General features: G+C 43.3%; 1 protein-coding gene across 7 annotated transcripts in view; it reads left to right on the top strand.

Moving 5' to 3' along the window:
• The window catches only part of TNRC6B (trinucleotide repeat containing adaptor 6B), a 249,857-nt gene extending 229,322 nt beyond the window's left edge, over positions 1 to 20,535 (top strand). For 5 of the 7 annotated variants that reach the window (XM_057741195.1, XM_057741190.1, XM_057741192.1 and 2 more), the window contains 4 exons: positions 2,178 to 2,402; positions 2,829 to 2,899; positions 6,074 to 6,213; positions 7,156 to 8,617. In XM_057741195.1, the coding sequence (XP_057597178.1) occupies positions 2,178 to 2,402; positions 2,829 to 2,899; positions 6,074 to 6,213; positions 7,156 to 7,543 (824 nt within the window). In that variant the 3' untranslated portion in view covers positions 7,544 to 8,617. Of the gene's footprint in view, positions 1 to 2,177; positions 2,403 to 2,828; positions 2,900 to 6,073; positions 6,214 to 7,155; positions 8,618 to 15,689 lie in introns of those variants that run through there. The other 2 variants (XR_009054633.1, XR_009054632.1) reach the window with 2 other exon arrangements.
• Positions 20,536 to 24,314: the final 3,779 nt, after the last annotated feature.

Here is a 24,314-nt window from a genome sequence, read left to right as displayed (position 1 = left end):
CAAGAGGTTATATCCTGATGACACAAGTGCTTTTCTTTTAACCAGTCTGCCAAGAAAATCAGGGGCTGTGGGAAGAACCAGTTAAGTCCACGTTTTTATTCCTAAGGCAGCCAATTAGAGCTTGCTTTTCTCTAAAAAATTCTTCCACTTATGGACAAAGGCTAAGGGCAGATGGCCAAGAGGGAAAAAGGAGAACCTTGGTTAATTCTACCAACAACATTCATTGAGTTCGTTGTGTGGGGTTTTTTGTTTTTTTTTTTAAGGCAACAGGGAATGGAAAACTTAATGGATATAATAAAGTCTTTGAAGTCACTTAGCACTACGTCTCATAGATTGGTACACCAATCATTAGTAATTGGCACCTTGGTCTTGCAAAAGATGGACCTTAAGCCATTAAGGTCATTAAGCCTTCTGCTCTTTGTCCAGGCAAATGCAAATAAAACATATCTTTAGCTACCTACTAATACATTACAGGTTAATGGCCTTACAAATTGTCTTCTTATTCTTTCCACCTCTCCGTCATATCAGCAGTGCAGCAGTAGCCTCTCATTTATTGAATGCTCCTGCAGCATGCTAAGCCTTCAGTGTGAATTCTTATCTTACCTTCACCAAAAGGGGGGGGGGGGGTCGTGCTATTATGCTTGTTTTGTAGATGAAGAAGCTGAGATTCGAAGAGTTGATACAATTTGCCTCAGGTCTGAGTGAGTGCTCCATGTTTCTAAACACCACCCTACATTACACTTTTATAGGACTTCTGCCTTTTATTTTCTTTTTTCTTTTTTTCTTTTTTTTTTTTTTTGCCACACTGCATGGCATGTGTGTTGTTACTTCCCAGACCAGGGATGGAACCTGTGCCCCCTGCAGTGAAAGCACGAAGTCTTAACCACTGGACCGCCAGGGAAGTTCCCTGGAGCTTCTACCTTTGCATGTAAAAACCCATTTTCACCTCTTTTATTCTTGTAACTGCCCATGCCTCTGTTTTATCTTTTGTTTACAAGCAGACGGTCCCCTGAGAGATGACCCAACCATCACCCAGGCTTTTTTAAACTGAATGTATACCTTTCCACCACCATCCCCTCAAATTGTCTGTCTTTCTTGACTAAACTCTTTTCTTAGTGGTGCTGCCCTGTGTCACTTAGTTGCAGCATCTCTCGCCTCTTCCTCATTCTTTCCTGTCTCCCTTGCTCACTGGATCCAGGCAGTGATGACGTCTCCCGAGTGGCTTCTTCCCTCTCAGATCCATTTCTTCCCTTCCATTCTCTTTGCTGTCATCCAGGTTTTGGCCCTAGTTGAAACACCACCTGCTAAATCTATTGCAAAAACTCTCAGGTAGCATCTGAAACTGCCTCCAGCTGACTTTTACGGCCTCCTTTCCCTCTCTGCCCCTGTGAAATGTTGTTTGGCCAGAACAGGGGAGAAACATATTTGGTACAGAGAGAGTTTAAGTTGAACCTTGATTTATATTTTCCTGCCTTGCTGAGCCCATCCATTTATGTAAATCCTTCAAGACTTATCTTGGCAAAGTCTTTGCTGCCAGCCCAGCGTTGTCTCCGTGTATTGAACATATATGATGTTGCCTGGGATGACCAGTTCTGTTGTTCATCTGTTCTGTTTGCCCATCTGGACTTGAAGTTCTTGAGAATAACTGTTTATATTATCCATAGCACTGATTTAGCACCTTAAAGTGGAGTAAGCCCTTAGTGAATATTTGTTGATTGTATTTTTAAAATTTACTTGAATGTTATCTAATATTCTGGATCAAGAAAAGTTTAATTTTTAATGTCCTTTCCATTCAGTCAATAAGTATTTATAGAATAAATACTTTGGTTCTGCTAGGGTTCACATTCAACTGTATCTGTAAGACTAATGGCTTTAAGAATACTTTCCTTGAATTTATCTTTCTTTTCAGGTTGTGTTTAGTGAAGAGAGCAGTAGAGAATTAGCTACCTCATTAACGCTTTAGCTCATGTGTTAATTTGTCAATTCAGAGTAATAGTCATTGAAAATTTATATTTGATAAGCTCAAAGAACACAGTTATTTTGTACTGTTCCTCTTAAGTTGTGCACTTAATGTTTTTAGAATATAAACCTGTGAATTTATGTGTGTGTGTATGTGTATTTGTTGACAAAAGTGACTTGTCAAACCTAATTTCCTCCTCAATTTTCTCTTCTTACAGCAAAGTTCCCTGATTACAAATCAACATGGTCCCCGGATCCCATAGGACACAACCCCACTCATCTCTCCAACAAGATGTGGAAAAACCATATTTCCTCAAGGAACACTACACCGCTGCCCCGCCCGCCTCCCGGGCTGACCAACCCCAAACCATCATCTCCCTGGAGCAGCACAGCACCCCGCTCAGTCAGGGGGTGGGGGACACAGGACTCACGGCTTGCCTCGGGTGAGAAGGGTCCGCCTAAAGGGGCGTCGTTGTTCCAACACGAGGGGCTTATGTTCACACAAATGTTGACGATATGATGAAGTCTTCACAAGAGAGGAAATCACAGTTGTCATGTAGAGGAAGAACTATCTCTTGAGTGGAAAATTGAAGTCAGCATAGGGTAAAGGGACCCAAGAATTCCCGAGGTACTGACAGAGTAAATATGAGAACCCTGGGAGGAAAATATTGTCTTGCAAATAAGGCGCAGGAGCGTGTAGGATCAAGGTCTGGGAGAATAGAACTGGCTGTTCAGTGACAAGATGAAGGAGGTCAGAGTGAGGCAGAAGGAGATGATTTACAAAAGGAGAGAGGAAACGTGCGGTCTCATGCATGGTTGTCTTAATTTTTTGATCGCTCTTCCTGATCTGTTTTTCTGGTTGCTTCCAGCCTCTACCTGGAGTGATGGTGGTTCAGTTCGTCCTAGTTACTGGCTGGTTCTTCACAATCTCACTCCACAGGTAATCATGCTTTCTTGGGATTTTCTGGATGGGGCTTGATTGTATTGAGGGAGGGAAAGTCAGAGGTGTGGGCGGTTAGCAGATAGGAGAGCCCATTTATTTCCTGGTCACTGCAGAGAGATCCTGCATGCAGGGGTGAGTCTCCCCAGCCAAGGCCCGAAGCCTGCTTCTGAAGTGAAAGGGGGTGGGGTGGGGAATGCTGGCCGCTCTGCTCATGCCTGCCTTAATGGTGATGTTAACACAGGTAGTTTACAGATAGTGAGCGTGGGGTGGTGTTATCTGGTGAATTCTGTTTAGCAGGGATAACTTGCTGTGTGGATCTGCCTTCAGAATCTGGAACCAAGAAAAAAAGTTACCTGTTCTTGTGTTACTCATTCAGCAAGACTTGAGGCTCACTGTCAAGCATTTTCATGCTTCATTCATACACAGTTCATCTCTCTGTTGGAAGGAATGTGTGGATTTCATGGCTTCAATGCCACGTGTGTGGATCCATTAATTTAATTTTAATTTTCCGTCTGTTATTTAATTTTCCTTCTTCTGTGTAGACAGCGTTACTGATTTGCTCCCATCAGAATGTGCTCTCTGGGTTGTTGTTACAATGGTGGGGTTTCATTTGCACCAAACCACCCTCCCTTTCACTTGAGCTGCCTGGTAACTGGCGTATTTGCAGCTGCACATACTGAGCACTCAAGTGTGGTTACATGAACCCATGGAAACTGAGCCCAGGGCCTTCATTTGGACTTGACAGCATGACCTTTACAACACCTTCTTAAAAAGGAATCAATGATACCTCCCTGCCTTTAACACAGAGTAAGTTGTCTGACATTTAATTCATAAATGGATTCATGCACACTTTACTAAGCCAGCATTTTCCAGAGTGTTCCCATGGGATGCTAATAGGTCTCTGGCCTAATATGCTTGAAATACATACTTGATTAAACAAAATTAAGCAGGTGCCTTCATTATGAGGCTTCTTAGACCCTTTAATATGCTAACATATATTATGATCCTCTGTGGGGAGATACGATTCTCCTAAATTTATTTGCCCAGCTAACCTAATTGTGGGGAGTAAATCTGGGGCTTGTATTTCAAGGTTCATGTTGAGATAGATAGTTTTCTAAATACAGTTAACATGAGGAGCTGTCTGGATCAGCTCTTAATCTCCATATCTGACCAACTTAGCTGAAAGCCCTGGATTATTTATTTAGTGAAGAGGTGACTAAGTATGGACATTTTATATAACCATCCTCAAAATATGCCTCTTCATTTCTAAGTTGTCACAGTATGGTGGGTATAATATGGTTAGGATGAGAGAAGCAGTGTTGAAAGGAGCCTTATTACCATATGAAAAATAGTGAAGGTACAAACTACTATGTATAAAATAAATAAGCTACAAGGCTATATTGTACAACACAGGGAATATAGCCAATTTTTTCTATAAATGGAGTATAATATATAAAAATTGTGAATCACTGTTATACACTTGAAACTAATATAATATTGCAAGTCAACTATGCCTCAATTAAATTTTTTTAATTTAAAAATAAAAATTGGGCTTCCTAGATGGCGCATTGGTTAAGAATCTGCCTGCCAGTGCAGGGGACACAGGTTCGATCCCTGCTCCAGGAAGATCCCACATGCCGTGGAACAACTAAGCCCACGCGCCACAGCTATTGAGCCTGTGCTTTAGAGCCCGTGAGCCACAACTATTGAGCCCGTGTACTGCAACTACTAAAGCCCACGCACCTAGAGCCCATGCTCTGCAACAAGAGAAGCCACGGCAATGAGGAGCCCACACACCACAACGAAGAGTAGCCAGCCCCCACTCACCGCAACTAAAGAAAGTCCGCACACAGCAACAAAGACCCAGCACAGCCAATATAATTAATTAATTAATTAATTAAAAAATTAAAATTAAAATTAAAAAATAGTAATTACATTTGTATATGTATGTAAATGAATATAGGGATTGGCTGTATTTGTAGTAGAAAGAATTAATTTTAAAAGTCAAAATGACCTAATAGCAGACTGATCTCACTAATCTCAGTCATAGCTTAAAATAAGATTATAAGACCACATTTTTGGGGACCTGAATATATTTGTCATCGCCTACAGTTTATTTAGAGGACATCTATCCTGAAAAGTCACTTGTGACATATGCTGACATGCTTATGTAGTCTAACTGTCATTTATAAAACAACGCTAAGAACTTTTCTCCAATCATTTTCTATAAAGAATTAGGATGAAACTGCCAGTTTTCATCCTCTAGGGCTTCCATGGTAAAACCACAGAATGTTTCCACTGCTGCTGCCAGTAGCACAACTTTTTAAGGCTATTCCAGTAGAGATCTGTTTCCCTTCCCAAAAAATGAACTGAAATGTTGGACTGAGCAGCTTCACTAAACCTAGTGAAGATCTTGATACAAATAAATCCATTGAAGTGAATAAACAGATTTGTTTTCTAAGTCATAGGTGAGGAAGGGCAGTTGTCCCTAATCACTGAACATCCTAATGCTGAGAGTCCGACCAGGGCGAGCAGCCGTAACCTTTGCTCACGTTAGCCAAGGGCAGCAGAGGGCACAGAGAAGTAGGTAGAAGTAGAGTCTCTCCTTGAGGTGGCCAGAGTAGGAGTAAGAAGATATCAAAATAGTCTGAGCTGGGTCAGTCATCATCAGATGGTTAGTGGTGCCTTTCTTGTTTGTGTCTGTCTTTGCAGCCTTTTGTGAGATGAGAAGAATATTACATTAGTACTGATGCTCAGAACCTTGCTTGTTTTCTTAAACTCTTATTTGGTTACCATCTTATTTCTGCTTTTTAAGGCTCTACCAGTCAGCACAGGTTCACTTGTTTACCTCTAAAGGAAAATAGACCACAGGTTGAATCATATGCTTTTATTTTGAGCTGGATTTATACAGATTTTTTATCTGCAAAATGGGCACATTAGAACTGAGTGCAGTGCTTTGAATATCTTAAGATTTAGCTTGAAGACCCCTGTATTCAGTGCAGTCTCTCCCCGCCTTAAGTTCTTTATTCGTCTCCCTGAGACTTATTTAGTACTGATGCTGTTAACTTACGAACCAGAAATCCTTCTCATTTGCAAATATAAGAAAGGTCACTTGACTTCCTTTGCCACCCCACCTCCAGTTTTTATCTCATGACTGTCATTACTCTTTAGATTGATGGGTCAACCTTGAGAACCATCTGCATGCAGCATGGCCCACTGCTGACATTCCATCTGAACCTAACCCAGGGCACCGCCCTGATCCGATACAGCACCAAACAGGAGGCAGCCAAGGCGCAAACTGCACTGCACATGTGAGTACCTATCCTGTGCTCACTGAGACAAACACGCGTGAAGAGGCACATGTGAGTATTTGGGCACCTGCTTGATTAAACAGATGCAAGAGAACTTGCACACAAACGGCATCATCACATGAGCAATTGCTTGAGTACTGAGGTGTGTGATCTCTTCTACCTATGTAAGCATGGATTGTCCTGTACGTATCTGATAATCAGAGTTCCAAAAGTAACGGATTTGTGAAGCAGTGAGTACATTTTTAGTACCATAAAACAAAGCCAAGATTTATGAAATGGGAGCCATTGTAAGTGCTATCCCTTTTCATAGTAGAATCTAGCTCCTGACTTTGGCCTCTTCGTGGGTGATGGTGACTATGTGGTCTTCGTGGGTAGCAGGGGTCCTGCCTGAAGTAAGTGGGGCTGGGTCCGACTCTGACCGTCCTCTTCCTGGCCACTGTCAGGCTGGTGAACAGGAAGGAGCTGACTCCCCGTGGTTGCAGATGCTATGACAGAAAGGTACACACGACACAAGCAAGCAATGTGGGGAGGTCAGGCAATGAGCCTGGCCCCTGAGACGACGCAGCACTTCAGGTGTCTGGAGCTGGGTCACCTTGATGCTTGGGACTGTGATCTTTTACCTCCAAGGCGAAAAAAAGAGAGGCAAACTTTTACTTGACACACAAATTCCATATCCTAAGGAATATTGATATATAATATCCTCCAGTGGTCTTTGGATATCTGGAGATTGAGTGATACTTCATTGCTCTAAAGCAAGCACTTCACAGGTGATCTGGTTAAAATGCAGGTTCTGACCCTGTGATTCTGAAAAGTGTCCAGGGGAAGTGGAAGCTGCTGGTCAGAGGACCACACTTTTGAGTAGTGAGGACCCTGCACACGCAGTCCCTATGCATGCCTTAGGGCTTTCCTCAAACGCATCGCTCTTTCCCTCCCTTTTTCCAGGTGTGTGTTGGGAAACACTACCATCCTGGCCGAGTTTGCCACCGACGACGAAGTTAGCCGCTTCCTGGCACAAGCTCAGCCCCCTGCCCCTGCGGCGACCCCCAGCGCGCCCGCGGCGGGTTGGCAGTCCCTGGAGACCGGCCAGACCCAGTCAGATCCCGTCGGACCTGCTCTGAATCTTTTCGGTGGGTCCACAGGGCTCGGGCAATGGAGCAGCAGTGCTGGTGGCAGCAGCGGGGCCGATCTTGCTGGCGCTTCGTTGTGGGGGCCCCCAAACTATTCTTCTAGCTTGTGGGGAGTCCCAACTGTGGAAGACCCCCATAGGATGGGCAGCCCTGCTCCTTTACTACCTGGTGACCTTCTGGGAGGAGGGTCGGATTCAATCTGAACTTAGAACTTTCAACTCTGACCTCGTGACCTTTTTTGGAACAGCAGCAGCACTAACTTGACCTTTTCGTTTTTTTTTTCAACTTGCAATAAATACATTTTTAAAAGGAAAAAAGAAAACGGAGAGAGAAAAAAAGGTGGGTCATTGACAGACTGTCTGAGCACATAGTTGCCTCCCTTATAACTTCAGTTTTTTCGTTTGGAATATGAATCCAAAAAGAGAACATATCACTCTTGAAATACTTGAATCATGAACGCCAACCTAGAAAGACAATGTGAAGCAAGTACACATACCATTTAAATTTAAACACAAAAAAATTAAAAAAAATTAGTTTCTAGTTTTTCACTTTTTTCATGTTATATGGAAGTTGTTGCTAAGAAACATATATACTGAAAAAAAAATAGCTTTTTAACTTTGTTTGCACTGGGTGTGTTTCCGTCCTTAGGTCTACCATGTTTGGGAGGGAGGGGAATTCAAAAGAATTGTTGGGGTGGGGGGAGGGAAGACTTGACGGAGCCTCACTTTAAAAACAAAAACACAAAAAACCTTAAAAAAAAAAAAAAAGGAAAAAATTTGTGATTGGCTGGTTGATAATTACCAGTGTGTTCTGGCACATGTAACTGCCCAGGCATGCTCGTTCTGGTGTGTGTGTGCACGTGTGTTCATGTGCATTCGCGTGCATCCTTCTCTCTGTCTCTGTGTGTGTGTGTGCCTGTGTCCTCCTCCTCCCCACCCTGATTTCTCAGAAAGCTGCATTGCTGACAGTCCGCAGGCTGGCTGGCCGGCCATCTGCTTTTTATTTTTATTTTATTTTATTTTATTTTTTTAACCTATGAGAACACAGGAGCAAGAGCACCTTGGGGAGCCACTGCTGCTGAAGCTACCCCATTGGGCTGTATTGAGATGAACTGCGTGTTTTAATGACGAAAGCAGGGAGCTCCTTTACATTTGCAAAATAGTGTGAGTTTTCTGTCGCTTTTCTTTTGACCTAGCGGTAGAGTGGAGCACTGCCAAGTCCCCAGAACTAGGAGAGCAGGAGGTACCTCTTGGAGCAACTGTGTGTTTATTTATTTCTGTTTTTTGAAGTAAGTGGCCACTAGTCACGTCTGAATTATCTGTTTGGTTTCATGCTGGCCTTTTTGTTAGTCTGAATGGGAACAGACAATAAGATAGTTTTCAATGATGTGATGTCTCAAAAAGCAGAAAAACTGTGTTCCCCCTTTCTTGTGTAATCAGGTATGAGAAATTGGTTAGAAAGTCAGGTAGTGCTGAATTTTAAATTTCTATTGGTTCACTTTTTAATTTTATGAAAACAGAAAAAAAATAAGTAGTGGGCAGCCTCCTGCAAGCATCCGCAGCTCCTCCCTCTCTGCTCCCTTCTTGCTGAGCGTTACCTGTGCCAGGCCGTGGCGTGTTACAGCACCCGGCCATCACTGACAGAAACGTTTACTCAACGAATGTTCTTAAACCAGTGTGTACTTCAAGAGTTTCCTTTTGTTTCTCTGTGTTGTGTATTTCCTGTGTATGTGGTTTTGCTTAGGCAGGTATAACTTAGCAAAGACTTTTAAGTATTGCACCTTTTTTTGGTTTCGACCTCTTTTTTTTTTTTTCCCTTGTAACATTGCTTTTTCTATTTCGGTATTTAAAGACTTTTTTTTTTTTTTTTTTTAAGCATCAGTGTAGTAGTACTCTGGGCCGAATAGGGGGCAACTTGTAATCCACAGTTATCACCAACACGTATGTACTTATGTTGGAATCAAAATGTATCAAACTGCTTTTTGTGAAGAGTTATAGCAGACCTGAAGGGGTACCCCTTTATACAAAGCAGACGGCTGGTGGGGCGGGGGGAGGGGGACGTGTGCCGGTAACGTGCCAGCACTTGTGTGGGCATCCCAGTCTGCATTATACTGTTTAACATAAAGTGCCGACATTCTGTACCAGCAGATACCTGCCCGTTCCAACCCTTGGCGGGAGCAGACCTCTCCTGTCCTCCGTAACTTGCTGCTAGTGAGGACAAGGGAGTTTTTCTTTCTTTAGCATCTTCAGTGAAGGATACAACAATGCCTAATAATGTATTTGACTTTTAGGTTGTGTCTGTGGGTGGGTGGGTGGGTGTGTATAGGAAAAGGCAAAAACGAATCATGTGCATTTAAGTGGTTTTATGAGACAAAGAATGGGAATCCTGTAGTCCTCTCGGCTTACTCTGTTGATGACAAACCTAGCCTCAAAAGAGATTGACATGTATGATTCAAGTGAGCATTGGCTCACGCAATTCTTTATGAACCCTTTGTGGGTAAGTGGTCAAACTTGAGTTTCCAGCATTGGTTTGGTCCCATTGGATGCCTTGTAGAAAACTAACTGTGCCCTCTGGTTTTCATCACCACCATGCCCCTTCCACTTCTGCCCACGCATGAAATGTCTCCTTCCAGCCCCACCGACTGCTCTCTGCGTCGGGGGGCAAAACCTTGCCGTGCGTGGTGACCTCCAGGTGAAGAGCAGCTGTGTTCAGACATCTATAGAAGGCTAAATCCGAGTGTCCCTGGGCCGGGAGCGTGTCCCGAGGCTCACGTGAGCCAGTGGTGACTGTCCACTGCCGCTCTTGGTTCCCTGCTGTGTCCTGCCCCACCCTCCTTTCTTCCTGCCTGTTGGTTCCTTGACCTGCACTATGGGTTAGTTGAGTTCCTTACGATACTACGGTGAAAGCCGGGTGCTAGAGCCCCTCTTGTTTACAAGACATAATGAGGGATTTGAAATATGTAAAAATAAACATGAGAAGCTAAAATGTTCTTCCATCATAAGCTTAAAGGGAAAAAAACTAAAAATTTAAAAAAAGACCAAAAAGTGCGTATATATATACATATAAATATATATTTTAGATGAAGACTAACTCTGGGAGCATTTAACAGTGTTTTTTGTTTTTGTTTTAACATTTATTTTCCTGCTTTAAAATTTGCAAGCATTCTCAGGAATTCTAGGGTAGGAAGCCAGTTTTTGGAAGATGGTTTATTTAACCGTATCTTATCCTAGATAGACGGCTGTTTCTTTCCTGTTAATAAACTTTTACAAGTTCCTGAAACTTCAGAAAGTTTAAACAATTTTTACTTAAAAAAATGTAAAAAGAAAAGTCTCCAAATGTTATTGTCATACTGGGGATCACACATTTTAAAACACGTAGAAAGAAATATTTTTTAAAAACTATCAATTTAGCAGCAACAGGTAAATTCACGATCTTAAAAACTATGGGAGAAGGATTAAGCTTTATAAGAGCTCTATCATGGATTCATTTGAAATTGTGTATAATTTAATGGGAGAGTGTTTGGTGTATATAAATGGAAATGCCATCACTTTATTCCTTTCCATTTAAGACTGAACTGAAATCTCCCCTAGGAATTTTTTATTTGTATTTAAAGGAACCTTTCTCCCTGTCTCCCCAACCCCAGCAGCAAAAGCAAGGAAGAAAGAAAGAAACAACAGCTTAAAAAAAAAAGTAACTCTAATCTGTAAAGTAGTACGGTTGGATTGCTGAGAATCTATGTAAAGAGTTAGGAAATATAGGTTAATAATTTTTGGAACAAATTTTAAATGTAGGCATTACTAGAGGAAAAATATCTATGGACTGTTCTATTAATGAAGAATGTCTGTCTTACCTCCGTTTGTTAAGGGAGGAGGAGAAAATAGTAGAAGAATCTAATAAGGAACAAGTAATTTTACTTCTTTAGCTCCCAGCTACTGTTGTGCTCATTTGAGTTGCTGTTTTGAAGACCTGCTGCTTAGCCATCCCCATCCCTCCGCCCCAGAGGTGGAGTATTTCCTTTCACTTTTGGTGGTGTCGAATTCTCCTTTCTATTCCCTTCTGGGGCCAGGGGTTAGAATTCCCAAGCATGACCACAGCTTCTTTTAAACATCTAAGCGTCCCAGTGGGAAAGAAACTCCAGCTCGACAGGTAAAGGGAGTGGGTGGGGTTGCTGCCTGCAGTTTCTCTAAAACCGCTTTAGTGCCTTCGTACATACACCCACACATCCTAAGCAGGGGAACGCGTGTGTATGTGCATGTGGTCCAGTTGCTCCAGACAGTAAGACACTCACCTGTTACGGAAATTGGAGTAGTCTGGACAGGCCCCAAAGGCAGTGGGCTCAATTTAAAGTCATTAAAAAAACAAATTAAAGAAGTTAAATATGCTTTTCTGTCTCTGTAACATGGGATGTCGAGATCCCTCCTCATAACTGTGCATCGGCTTCTCCTGTGACAACTGCAGTGACTTGGAAAATCTCTTTGTGTCGGGCCAATTAGAAGGGGGTTCCTGTTTTTCTGCTCTTGTCTTTTTCTCCTCCCTTTCCCATCAACCTCCTTTTTCTTGTCAAGTTGCTGGAAGCTTTGCTTTATTGGTTGGCAGTGACCTAAGAACAGGATATAGTGAGGATGTAATGGAAGAGGAGAACTTTTCTTTCCATAGTATTCCTTGGCAAGAGCCATGTCTGCTGAGAGATTAGATGGCTTCAGTATACTTAGAAAATGTGGCGGAAGCATCTTCTCTTCCACCGCGTTCCGGCATGGGTACAGGGGCTTGCTGGTCACCTCTCATTTTGTAGCTCTCCTTTATGAACATTTTGATCATGTAAACTTGAGCTTTCCAGTTTTTACCACGTCCTGTAGTTTTTTAAACACCTGATTACTAGTGGTCAGAGGTACCCAGCTCTCAAACATCATGAACTTGGTTTCTGTCTACCACATGAGTAGCCGAAAGGAAAGAAGCACGAGAAGGGGAAGGGAAGTCTTCCTTCAGACTGGGGACCTCTCCTGGCAATTGAGATCCAGTGCCATGACCTAATTTTAGGATTTTTTTATTTTGTTTTGTTTTTTAAAGTACAGATCTCCGAGACACTGTGACAAAATGGATGGTCCATGTGGCATCTCTGATCCCCTAGTCCTTAGCCCTTGATATTTTTCATTTACAACATTCACAGGAGGTAACTTACTTACCAGTGCTGCAGGTTAAGGTTCCAAAGCACATCCTTTCATCAGTGTGCCCCCACTAAATCAGAATTTTGCCTTGATTGCCGTTCAGTCAGTTTTATTTATAGCAGCTTGATCTTCTATTACTGTGGCTCCTGTTCTAAGAACTTTCCCACCTCTTCTGACGTGAATGTAGCAGAAGTTAGCAATTGGTTCTTCCAAGTTCCTGTGGGTTGAATGTGACATGTGAGTTATGCAGAAAAAAAGAGAGAAAAATTCCTGTCTAAGAATTTGGAAGAGCTGTTATTAATATAGTTAGCAGAAACTAAAATTTCACAGGCTATTAACTAGTTGCAAATGTTCAGTCTCACTGTCACCACTTTTTTGGGGGGAGAGGGGCAGCTTTTGTAAGGTTAACAGCCAGATTCCATATCAACCTCAGATGCTGTGTACTTTTTTAGTTTTATTTTTTGTATTCTGCCATCTTGACTCAAACAGAATGAAGAATGAAGATATCTGTTGAGCAGAAAGCTTAGGCCAAGGCTGTTCTCTGCCTGGTAAGCAGGATGTTTTCAGCATACTTGGCTGTAATAGGCACCTCTAAGATTAGGGAACAATAGAGTCTTTATATTGAAAAGATCCCCTTCTCCCCCATCCTCAGAGTTCCAATTCAGCATACAACACTCTAGATTATTCTTCTGAGTTCAGTTTTTTTCTTTTACTTTATCTGTAAGGTCTTTAGGAGTTAGAGATACATTTTTAGCTGGTTAAAAAAAAATCAAACCTTTTCTTCTCCAGTGTTTTGCCAAGTTTTGTCATACTTCATGTCTATGCATTAACTACACTTCTTAGTGTTGCTACAAAGAGAAATCTTATTCTTTTTGTTTTCCCTCCGGTGACTATACAATTAAGGCTGCGTGCAATAGTGCAGATGAAAATAGTCTAGCCCATGTATATAACCTCAGCAGTTAATCAGAAAACGGGGTGTCTTCCCCCCAGCTGCAGACTGCGCCACAGCCCCTCTGCTTTCTTATCCACAAGTACAGCGTGTCCACACAGTCTAGAAACAGGCAAGTATATAAAATGTTGTCAAGGACATCATCCGTCTATTACAAAACATAGAATATTATCTCTATTTCCAGAGTTAGTGCACACCCTGTGATAAGGCCTGTAGGTTTATGGCCACTGCCAAAGGTGTGTGTATTTTCAGAGACAGTCCCCATTTGTCCACGATGGCGTTGTTTTCTTGACCTGAAATTTGATAAAGGACGTACTGGCATCACATTCTTTGTTTGAAATAGTTATCAACTTCAAGAATCTATGAACATAGTAATAACATAATTCAAATTGAACAATGACCCTGCCCGCTCCAGAAGAGGAAGGAGGCCACGGACATCCACAGGATGGTGGAGGGAACACTGGTCAGGAAACAGGGCTCCTCCCCACTGGCTGGGCATCCATGCTGTCCTCGTGCATACGGTCACTCGGGCTAGATCTGGAGTAATTACTAAGTATTCAGACATTTGAGTGGTTTTCAAACTGTCAATTTCTCATAATAACCTGCAACCACCACCAAAATAAAAAAGCAAAAGTGATAGAAACTGCCAGTGTTTGCCTCACAGAATTTAAATAGTTTCCTCTTCAGTTAGCTGTACGCCTGAATTTGTTTTTAACAACTATGCACACCAGGAAAAATGGTACTGTCCTGTGCAAAAGGTCTCTGCAAAATCCAGCTCTTGATTCTTCATCATGACAGATGCTTGTTTTGTTCATGGGAGGAGAAAGGTCAGAAAGAGGCATGAAGTGTTCTGTTTTACATTGAAAAGAGAGAGCATTTCCGTAAAGCACTTTGGGCCTCAATTTCACTTTCAAACTATAAGTCATGGTTTGAAGGTAAATTCCCATTGGAATGGATCTATTTTGAGCCAATATTAATAAGCTGGGGTTGTCTTTCTCCAAAAGTGAACGTCCTCTTTGCTGCTGGTGGTGAGCAGCAGAGAAACTGTGCACTAGCTTCCGATGTTGCTGTGGCGCGAAGTGCTTTCCTTCCCTCCTGGTCCCCTGCTTCCCTGGACCTCATACTACATCTGGCAATCCTTCACCTTGGGCTTCTGAAGGGCGTGCGCAGTCCTCGGAGGGCAGGTTTGCAAGGTGAGGGGTGGCCAGGAGCTGCCTCACTGCCGGACCAGCCTTACAGCAGAGCTTTACAGAGAGGAAGAGAGTGTATCCTGCGTGTGTTCGCCAAAAATGAAAAAGGGGGGTATTTATACAAAAACAGAGCAGAAACCTTTGGAACCCTTAAAGAAGTTACATACCTTTTAAAGGTAGTAGAGTTTTTCACCCAGTGATGCAGTCAGCATGACACTTCTTGCTGGCAATTTCGGGATAAGTTAAAATATATGTGTTTAAAACACCTCCCCTAACCCCCCTTTTTAATTTTGTCCAAGGAATTAATTACTTAAGTGTAGTATTTCTGAATGTGCCTTTGTGAGTTCAGAGACCGTCTGTTTTAGGAAGAACCTACCCATTGGGATAAAACAGAAAGACGGTCAGCTAAGTCTTTAGGGAAGTTGGCATTTCTCCGGGCTGTCCCCAGGGCAGCTGTGGAGTTTTCATTAGCATCAATATTGCACAGTGTAGAGTCGTGGGAAAGAGGTTCTGGGACTTGGGAGAGGGGATGATGAGGTGATGGTGCACAGATGACAGACCAGGTTAGTCCAAGAGGGCAGGTTGAACTTCTCTCTCTGCATTGCCTAGTCTTCTTCGTGTTTATGTGTGTGCATGCGTGGCTGTGGCTGTTTTAGTTTTTGTTTTCCCGTAAGCACTGGAGAATTGAGATATGGTGATGCTTGTGACACATTTGTGCACGTTGAGAAGGCGTTTTCTCACTCCTGGCGCACGGGGCAGGCAGCACGTTGCCACCCCTTGGGTCTGTGTCCTGAGAAGGCAGTTGTTTTCCCAAATGGAAGCTACATAATGTTGCTGTTTGTGCGAACAGGGTATTATACACAAGGAAAAGGCTTTTGAAAGGATAAGATTGACATGTTTGAGAAAGAAAAGAAAAAATCTGCAATCATATTTTATTTCTTCAGAACTATTATAGTTAAACATAGAAATCTGCAGTGTCTCTCCCTTTGTTTCATGTTTGTTTTAAACGATTCCGCCTCTTCTCCCCACTCCCTCTCTTCTAAAGAGGTATCAAGTGAATGCTAAGGGCCATTTCTATAATTCCTCAGAACTCCCCAAAGAGGAAATCTATCCCTCCGCAAGATTCCTTCAGCTTCATTCAGGAAGACACAGGGAGGAGAGATGCTGCAGCTTCTGGGCCTTCACTCTCATTCCTCTCTAATGGCCTTGAAATGTATTATTATGCAAATGTGAATTTTGATATTGAATTTAAGAAGAGGTTGTTGGGTTTTTCTTTTTTCAAAAAAAAAAAAGTTCCCATATGTGGTCATCATTGCTTCTTTACTTTGTAACGTGAATTGTAACTATGCATTTTGCAAAGGGGGGGCAGGAGAGGGCAGAAAGGGGAAGGAGGTAGCTTTGCATCCTTGTTCTACAGTTTCTGTGTCCATGGTATCCCCTTGAGCTGGCAGGGAAGGGGAGTGAAAGCAAGAAGCGGTAAGGTCGGCACAGTGAGGTAGAAAGAGACCTGTGAGTTCCGCCTGGCACTTCCTGGGGGGCCTGCAGTTCCTACCAACCAGTGTGGTACAGAATCTCCATCCTAGACGTGCAGTGTTAGCCTGGTGCAGCTGGAGGGCCCCAAAGGCCCCCGTGTTCTCCAGAAAAAAGTGCTCACCCTGTCCTGAATTCAGAACCCTTTCAAGCCCAGGAAACCATGCCTCACTTGTGCTGACCTTAATTTTTATGTCATTTCAAAAAAATTCCTCCTCCTCCCCATCCTTGCTCCATTTTAATTTTTCTTTCTTCTTTCTTAGTTGTTTTTAAGTGAATTTAATTGTAAGGAAACTCTTTTGCTCTATGGGGAAGAGGACTGTTGCTTCATAGACAACCAAGGCTGCTCCTCCGCATCCACTACCCCTCCGCCATATGTGGCCTGTCTGCTTCCCTTGCAGTTGTTAAGCTGTGTATAGCTAGTGAGCAGTGAGGTGTTTGACATGGGAAAGCCTACAGCCCCCTTCTATGTCCTGACAGCATCCCTCTGTTGATCTTGCCTGCAGTGAGGCGTGGCCTCTGCATTGCTCTGGTCTAGGCATTATTGGCAATACACAGTATCGTAAGCAAGAGACTGCTGTGCCCAGAGCCAGTGTTTCCATACAGCAGTTTTGCTGTTGATGTTCACAGTACTGTAACGAGTAACAGACTTGATCACAGTCTCCTCGTGCCCCTGCAAGCCTGCACAGGCACGTTCTTATCAGGGTTCCAATCTGTTAGATTGCCTTCAGACAAAAAAAACAAAACAAAACAAAAAAATAAAATTCTGATGTTTCAGCTGTCTAACACAAAACAATACCTCGAGGTACATTTCCCCTGCAGCGTAGACCTTTAACTCCCCTCCTTTTCTGACATCAGTGGTTATCCTTGGAAAAATATGAATGTGTAGATAGCAGGATAACTTTTATGATTTTTTCTTTGCTGTGAAAGTAACCCTAAAATATGATGTTTTCCACTTTTTTTTTTTTTTTAAGCCATCAGAAGTTTCGATCTTATTCTTTCATGTCTAGCAAGAGAAAGCAGAACAGGTCAGGGGAGTGGACTGCATTTTTGGAGTGGTGTTCTCTCCATTGCCTCCCATACACAGTGACGACAGACCAGTGTTTAAACCCTGTTTTGAATAGATGCCATCTATTCCAGCTCTAGTTCCAGGGTGGGCAGTGTCTGGATTTCTTTCTTCTGGAAGATCCATCCCCTCCAGGGACTCCAGAATGTTTCTACCTGAGACCTTGAGCTCTCAACCTTTCTTGGTTCAAACACACACACACACACACTTTGAGTAACTGAGTAGCATTCTGTAGATCATAAGGAGAATCAGTCCTTGGCATTTCAGTTTTGTGCCGTAGAATTCATAGCCTTGTCGCTTTGCGATGCTCTGGAGATGAACTGATTTCTTACTTAGAAGGAAACTCATCTGAGACGTGCAGGCAACCTCCCTGAAAGGCCCGCGCAACCTCCCTGAAAGGCCCGCGCAACCTCCCTGAAAGGCCCGCGCATCCTCAGACGTTCCTCCCTCTACGAGGCTTGAAGCTGACGTGAGGTGGAGGAAAATCAGTCTAATAAGTGCTGCTCGTAGGGATCTGCCAGCTACTGCTCTCCTAGATGTGGCCGCTCGTGAGGCAGGATCAGAACAGATCGCTTTGAATAGCTTCTTCGCAAACCCTCTAGCTCCCCCCATCTTAAAGACAAACCCTGTATCTGTCATGAAGCCCTTTTTAGGTTGGGCTCACTGATCTTTGTCTAGTGACGACTTCCTTTGAGGGAAGGAAGCTTGATAATAAATGCATGCATGTTCACCACGCACCTTCCGATTTGGGCGCTGTCGACCTGCAGATTTTATTTCTGTTGTTTGTGTGGAGGCCCCTTTTCTATCAGTCTCCTTCCTCTGGTCCCTCCTGAGTTTTTCCTGCCCTTCTGTCCCTCTGCGATGCTCCCAAAGGGCTCTGCTGATCTCTGCACGTCTGTCCTGGGACACTCCCCCCACCTCCCTTTGCACACACCAGTGACCAAAGTGTGTCCAGTGATCTCGCAGAAGACATCAAAAATGGTGCATGCACCGCGAATGTGCTCACAGAGACACGTGCACAAGATTCTGCACCCTTGGCCTTAACCTCAGTATGACTTAAGGTGCAGGAACATTTTTAACAGGTTTTAAAAAAACAAAAAAAACACCCTTCTAGGAGGAAAAAAAAAAAAAAAAGATGCAACAGCTCAACTGTGCCCACTCCTAACTCTCCACTATTTGCTTACAACTTACTTTGTGCCCGCCCCACCCCCTCCCTGTTTCGAGTAACCAAAAACAGATAACAGAAGCAACCGGAGGAGAGGTTTCTGGACTATTTTCTCTTTCTCCATTTAGATGGAGATATATATGCTGCTTTGGGTTCCATAATCCTAGGGGGCTGTGTTTACATAGTAAAATACATCCTACCAAATCAGGAAACTGAATAATGGGCATCTCTGCAGTGAGAGTTAGGTCACTGATGGTGAACAAGAGAAGTGAGGGCCCTGGGGGGACGGCACAGAGGAGAAGCGGAGCAGTACTGCCTGATGGCCTGGGACACATTGCTCCTCTCTCCTCCCTCCTCCCTCCGCTTCTCTCCTTGCCCCCTTTCACAGAAGATGCAGAGAAGGGCATCAGAAAGAGGCTGGATCTTTAAAAGGCAGCTTTCCAACTTTGCACACAAACAGGTAACAGGAAGGTACAGCAAAAATCCTCTCATCTGAAACACTGTCCGCAGAAACAAAACCTGTAAACGTGACTAAATAGCTGCACAAGTTTGATGCTCTCTGCAAGTTACCTAGAAGTGTTTTGTTTTTCTTATACTTGAAATAGCTTTTACAATATTATTTTGGTGGCTTTCTTTTCTCTCTTCTGGTGGGCGATAGAAAAAGTGGATGACGGGATTAAAGGAAGTTTGAGGGGAGAAAAGGGAGGATATGGCATTGTTTTTTTGGTTTTTTGTTTTTTTTCTCTTAGAGGTTTAATCAAACTCCCATATGCTGAAATTGCTCCTCATATGACTGGTTTTACATGGACACAGAAACTAGGCACTTTAGAGGTGCACTTGCATGGCAGGCTGGGCCCCCCTTTTCTATATTTTATTTTACTTTTTTAGTATAGTGGTACTTAAAATCACTGGTTCACTTAAAAAACAAACAATAAAATGTTAAACTCTACTAATGTACAAATAAGCTGAAAAGTTGCATTTTATGTGTATTTTTTGCCATAGCAGGTACTGTATTTCTCATGCTGGATTTCAAAAAAAAAAAAAAAGTCAAAAACAAAAAAAAACTAAAGGGTGGTCTTTTATTGGATTGTGACAGGTTGAGTAATAAGGAATTAAGTCGCCGTCATTTCATTAAAACTGAGAGATGATGTAATGCATATATAAGAGTTTTCTGAAGGGTTTTTTTGGGCTTTTAAACAGCTTATTTTGTTTTTGTTTAGTTTTTTATTTTATTTTATTTTGGAAAGATATGATTGTATTATGTGCAACTCAGTTGCTTACATTATAACTACAAAATATTTTTGGGTTCCTGGAAAAAAAAAAAAAAAAGAAAAAAGACTAATAAATGTGTTTGGCTGCTAAGCATTTATTGTGGTTTCCTGTTTTATTCTGCCAGTTTAATTTGTTCGTTTGTTGAATGTTTTATATTTTTTCTACTCTTCTCCCTCGCTCTGCTCCACACATAAAAGCTGCTGACATTCAGCATCTGAACTGGGCCTCCACTTTGTCTCTATTGTCTCGTTATGTTTGTGTTCTTGGGATTGTCAGGTTGACCAGCTGGTCATGGGTTTGTGCCCCTTGCCATGCTGCTGGGTTCAGATTCTCTGAAAGAAATTCATGTTCTCCTGCTACCTTTCGTTGTCGTCCTGTTTGAGGCTCATGTGCATTTGGAGTGAAGACACTAGAGTGGAGGAGAGCAGGGGGACGATGCCTGCCTGGGGCTCTGCAGCAGCCTGGGAAGGTGACCACGAGCCAGCTCTGTCCACGGAGCCGCCTGCCGGCGCCCCCACCCAGCTTCCAGTGCTCACCACTGCTGGGGAGCGGGCGAGCCTTACCCTAAGGGCCCATCTGAACAGTTTCTTATTATCCTTAGCTGCTAGAGACTTGTTAGACATGTGATCTTGCAACACTGCTAGAATGGCAAAGGGGAGCAATGGAAGGAAGCTGATACTTTCTAATTCCCAGGTAATTTTGTGTTTGACTTAATTGTCAGAATGCTGTGTGGAATAGGTAGTAGCAAACCCATTTCGTGAGGAAACTGCAGCTCAGCATAATTTAATCAGCTCTAGCAGGTAACACTGAGTGCTTGCTTTCTGTAAGCTAGGCACTGCTCTAAGCACACCATGTAAATATTCATCACTTCATTGAAACTTGTTTCAGCCACCATACTAGGAACCCAGATTGGATTCCAAAGTTACCACGCCAAAGTGCCTCGGCTGAAAGACACCTGGAATTCTGAGAATGTGGTCTTAAGCAAGTCTGCTGTACAAAGTGGTAGGCTATATACCATCCAATACTTACCATAAAGTGAGTAAACACCGGGAAATGTGAGGTGAGGAGAGGTGAACTAAATGTCAAAAACACCTTGCGGGCCAGCGTATATCAAGTAAGTGCTGTTTTTGAAGTGTTTTGCAAAACCTATGAAGACCTTTATCACCAAAGACTTTATTTTAAATTTTGGCTATTTAAAAAAAGCATCAGCACTGGCGGCGGGGGGGGGGGGGGGGGGGGGGGGCGGGGGGGCAGTGTCTAGAATTGAAGATGGTTGTTAAGACTTTAGCCTCTGACTCTGCCCTCCTCACCGCTGCGGGCTCTGCTGTCACCTTCGCTGACTTCAGTGTCCACTTGGGAAATCCAACCTAACAGCCAGATTTCTGCACTCCTACCCCCAGTCACCCTGGCCACACATTCCCATACTCACCCCAAATTGCTCCCCTCCAGAATCACTAATTTCAGCATCCTTGACCTTGACCTCCTGTGCTCCCAACTGGTTCCCACTCCTCTTTGGCTTCATTTTGACCTCATCAGCCATTCCAGGACCCTGGTCTGTTTACCTTCTTCAATGCCATCAGCCCTCTCTTTTTCCTCATTTCCTTCCTAATCTAGTTTAGACTTTCTAGCCTATAATTTCAATAATATGGTTGCTAAAATCCCCACTTTGGAAAAACCCTATTTTCTATTTTCCACCAGCAACCAAAAGCAGCATCGCTTGGGGGAAAAAAGTCACTGCGGGGCAAATAAGGACTCCTGTAAATCTACCGTAACCAACCAGCAATGAGACCTTGACACTGCCGGCAAGCATCCTGTGTCCACTGATACATGTGGAGAAGATTCGAGGTATCAGAAGAGTTCCCCCAAATTCCTGCTTCCAAACTGATCAAGAGAGGTGCTCCCCCTTCAAGTGCTGGTTCCTCCAGTGCTTGAGATCCTTTCCCTTCCTGCCCACTTGGCTACTTGTAACTTCCCATTCTTCCTTCTCTCTTCACGTGATCAGCTGCCACCCCCATCCCCACCCTAAGCTACTCTGTGCTCTCATCCTGTATTTTCTTCACAGAACTTACCTTGTTTAGTCTTTATCATCCGTCTCCCTCACTGGAATGTGAGCACCAAAAAGGGCAGCATTCTTTTCTGTGTTGTTCTCCAGCTCGAGTGCCTAAGACCCCTATGGCTTTCACTACCATCTGTGTGCTAAAGACTGCTGAATTTATATTTCCAGCCCTTACCATGGGGCTCCGGACTTGTATATATAATTGTCTGCTCAACATTTTAAAACACCTGGATATCTTAATGGCTCTGCAAACTCAATAAACCCAAAAGAGAAGTCCGTCCTGCCTGCCTGCCCCTACTCCCACCCCAGGGTAAATGGCACAGTTATCTCTAGCGATAAAACCTAGAGACCTAGGAGCATCAATTGAATCCGCCCCCTTCCTTACTCCCCATAAGTAACCCATCACCAAGCTGGATTGAGTGTACTTCTTCAATTAATCTCTCGCTTTTCATCATTTTCTCTGCCACTTACTTCCTTTGTCCAGGCTAGATCACCCACACCCCTAAGTCTCACCTAGTTCACTGTATTAGCCCAACTGGTTTCTCATTTGACATTCACTCCAGTTCCCCGCCCCCAATCCATTCTACACAGAAGAGCTGAGATGATATTTTCAAAACAAATCTGATGAAGTCATCCTCCAGCCTAAAACCTTTTAGTGCTTTTCTATTGCTTAGGATAAAACCCCAAATATCCTTATTCCTACCAGGATCCCATGGTCTGCCTTCCACCTACTCCTCCAAATTTACCTCCCTCTCTTTTCACCTTTGACCTCTCCACTCAAGCCTCATCAGCTGACCACTATATCCCAGTGTCTCATACAATGCTTGGCACACACTGGGCTCCACTGGGAAGTGAACGATTCTCATGGGTAACAGAATTTGTTTAAGAAACTAGGTATTTTTAAAGCCTGAAATAAAAACTAAAGAATAGATGTAAAATTCCCAATTTAGAGGTGTTGCTTTAGGTAAACAGTGACAACCAGCTGCAAGTGTCTAGGTGGCCTTTGAAGATTAAGAACCAAAACTGTGGAGAAACTCGTGGACTCAGAAGGTAAGACTTGCAGATGTGCAGTTTCCAAGGGGAGTAAAGGTGGGTTAAATCTTGAGGAAATTCCCACCACTTCCTTTTCTAGGAATGAGAGAAGAAAAGATCATCAAAGAAAGAGCAGTCAGACAGGAAAGAGAATCTGCACAGTTTAGTTTTCAAAGCAGGAGGGAGGAGTTGTCAAAAACACTAAATGTTTCAATCGGCCAGGAGGGATGACTTAGTACAGGAAAAAGGAAAACTATTTTACTCAAAAATGAAAATGATTTAAAGATGTACACTGGGAAGCTTGCTCCCAGTTCTTACCTGGCCTATCCTGTTCCTTGCATGTCTACCCCCACCCCCACGTAGACTTCATCAGTAACTCTTTATGCAGATAGGCAAATAAATAGATGTGATAAAAGGCCTTTTGTTTTTTAGAGGAATTTTCTGGTGATCAGTGAGAGTGTAGCTTAGAGGAGATGAGAGGGCAGAAGCTGCACCACAGTGCTGAGGAATAAAGCAGGGAGGGGAACAAGTGTGTCGAATACGAATACATGAGCCCCAGACACTGAGCTGGGAAGTCAGCATCTGTGTCACTTGCCTTTGCTCCTCATTGTACACCTGGGGATCATGAACCATATTTGACAGGTAAGGAGACCCAAGTGCCAAAAGATTAATTGCCCAAGTCACACAGCTTATAACTGGCAGTGCTGGAATGGTTGGTGAAGAGGCAGCCAGAAAGAGGGGTTTCCATGTTAAGGAGATAACAGCAAGTGAAGATGTTTCTATAGTGGAAGAGATTTGTGCATTTAAAAAAAAAATAGAAGGGAGGCAGAATTAGAGAGATTCGAGATAAAATAATTGAAAGAGCAAGATCCTTTCCTGAATGAAGAGACAGACTGGAGACAGAAGCTCCTATTGCAGAAGTAAAAGTAACAGTGAAGTGAAGCAGAGCCAGGAGAGAGGCTGGAAGACTGAACAGACAGTAGTTTGCAGTAGTCACGGTGGAAAACAAGGATAGTAAACTCTTCACAGCACAGCACGGCACAGCAACGACAGCCCTGGAACACTCTGCAAAGAGTGGGAAGTTGCAGGGAATAGTCTTCATCTTTCCAGAATTGTCTGCCCTCACCCCCAAAACCAACCCTCTGCAGCTCCGGTTGGGGGTGGGGTGGGGATGGAAGAAGACGTGGGTAATAAGCCCAGGTAGCTGATGGGCTTCTCTGATGGCCAAGGTATTCTGCGGTCCATGCTGACAGTTCTGAAACCAGGTGGAGACATAAAGTTATCTGTGGTGTGAGGACACTGAAGGAACGTGAGAGGCTGGGGGAAGAGGAACAGCGATGTCAGGATCTAACTTGTATCTTGGTGACTGTGAGCCTTGTTTCCCTTTGTGCGCTAGGCTCCTCTGGGCAGCATTCATTCACCCAGCAAACATTCACTGAGCACCTATACTATGTTATGTCCTGTGTCCAGATCCACCTCCTGGGGACACAGGATCAAAGCAGGCATAATCTCCACCGGCACCGAGTTTGCCATCGATGGGAAAGGCCAA

Source organism: Hippopotamus amphibius, chromosome 7 (genome assembly GCF_030028045.1).
Source record: "Hippopotamus amphibius kiboko isolate mHipAmp2 chromosome 7, mHipAmp2.hap2, whole genome shotgun sequence".
In the NCBI taxonomy this organism is placed as follows: domain Eukaryota; kingdom Metazoa; phylum Chordata; class Mammalia; order Artiodactyla; family Hippopotamidae; genus Hippopotamus; species Hippopotamus amphibius.
Note: the sequence above shows the minus strand (reverse complement) of the source record. Positions and strands in the feature narration are given on the sequence as shown.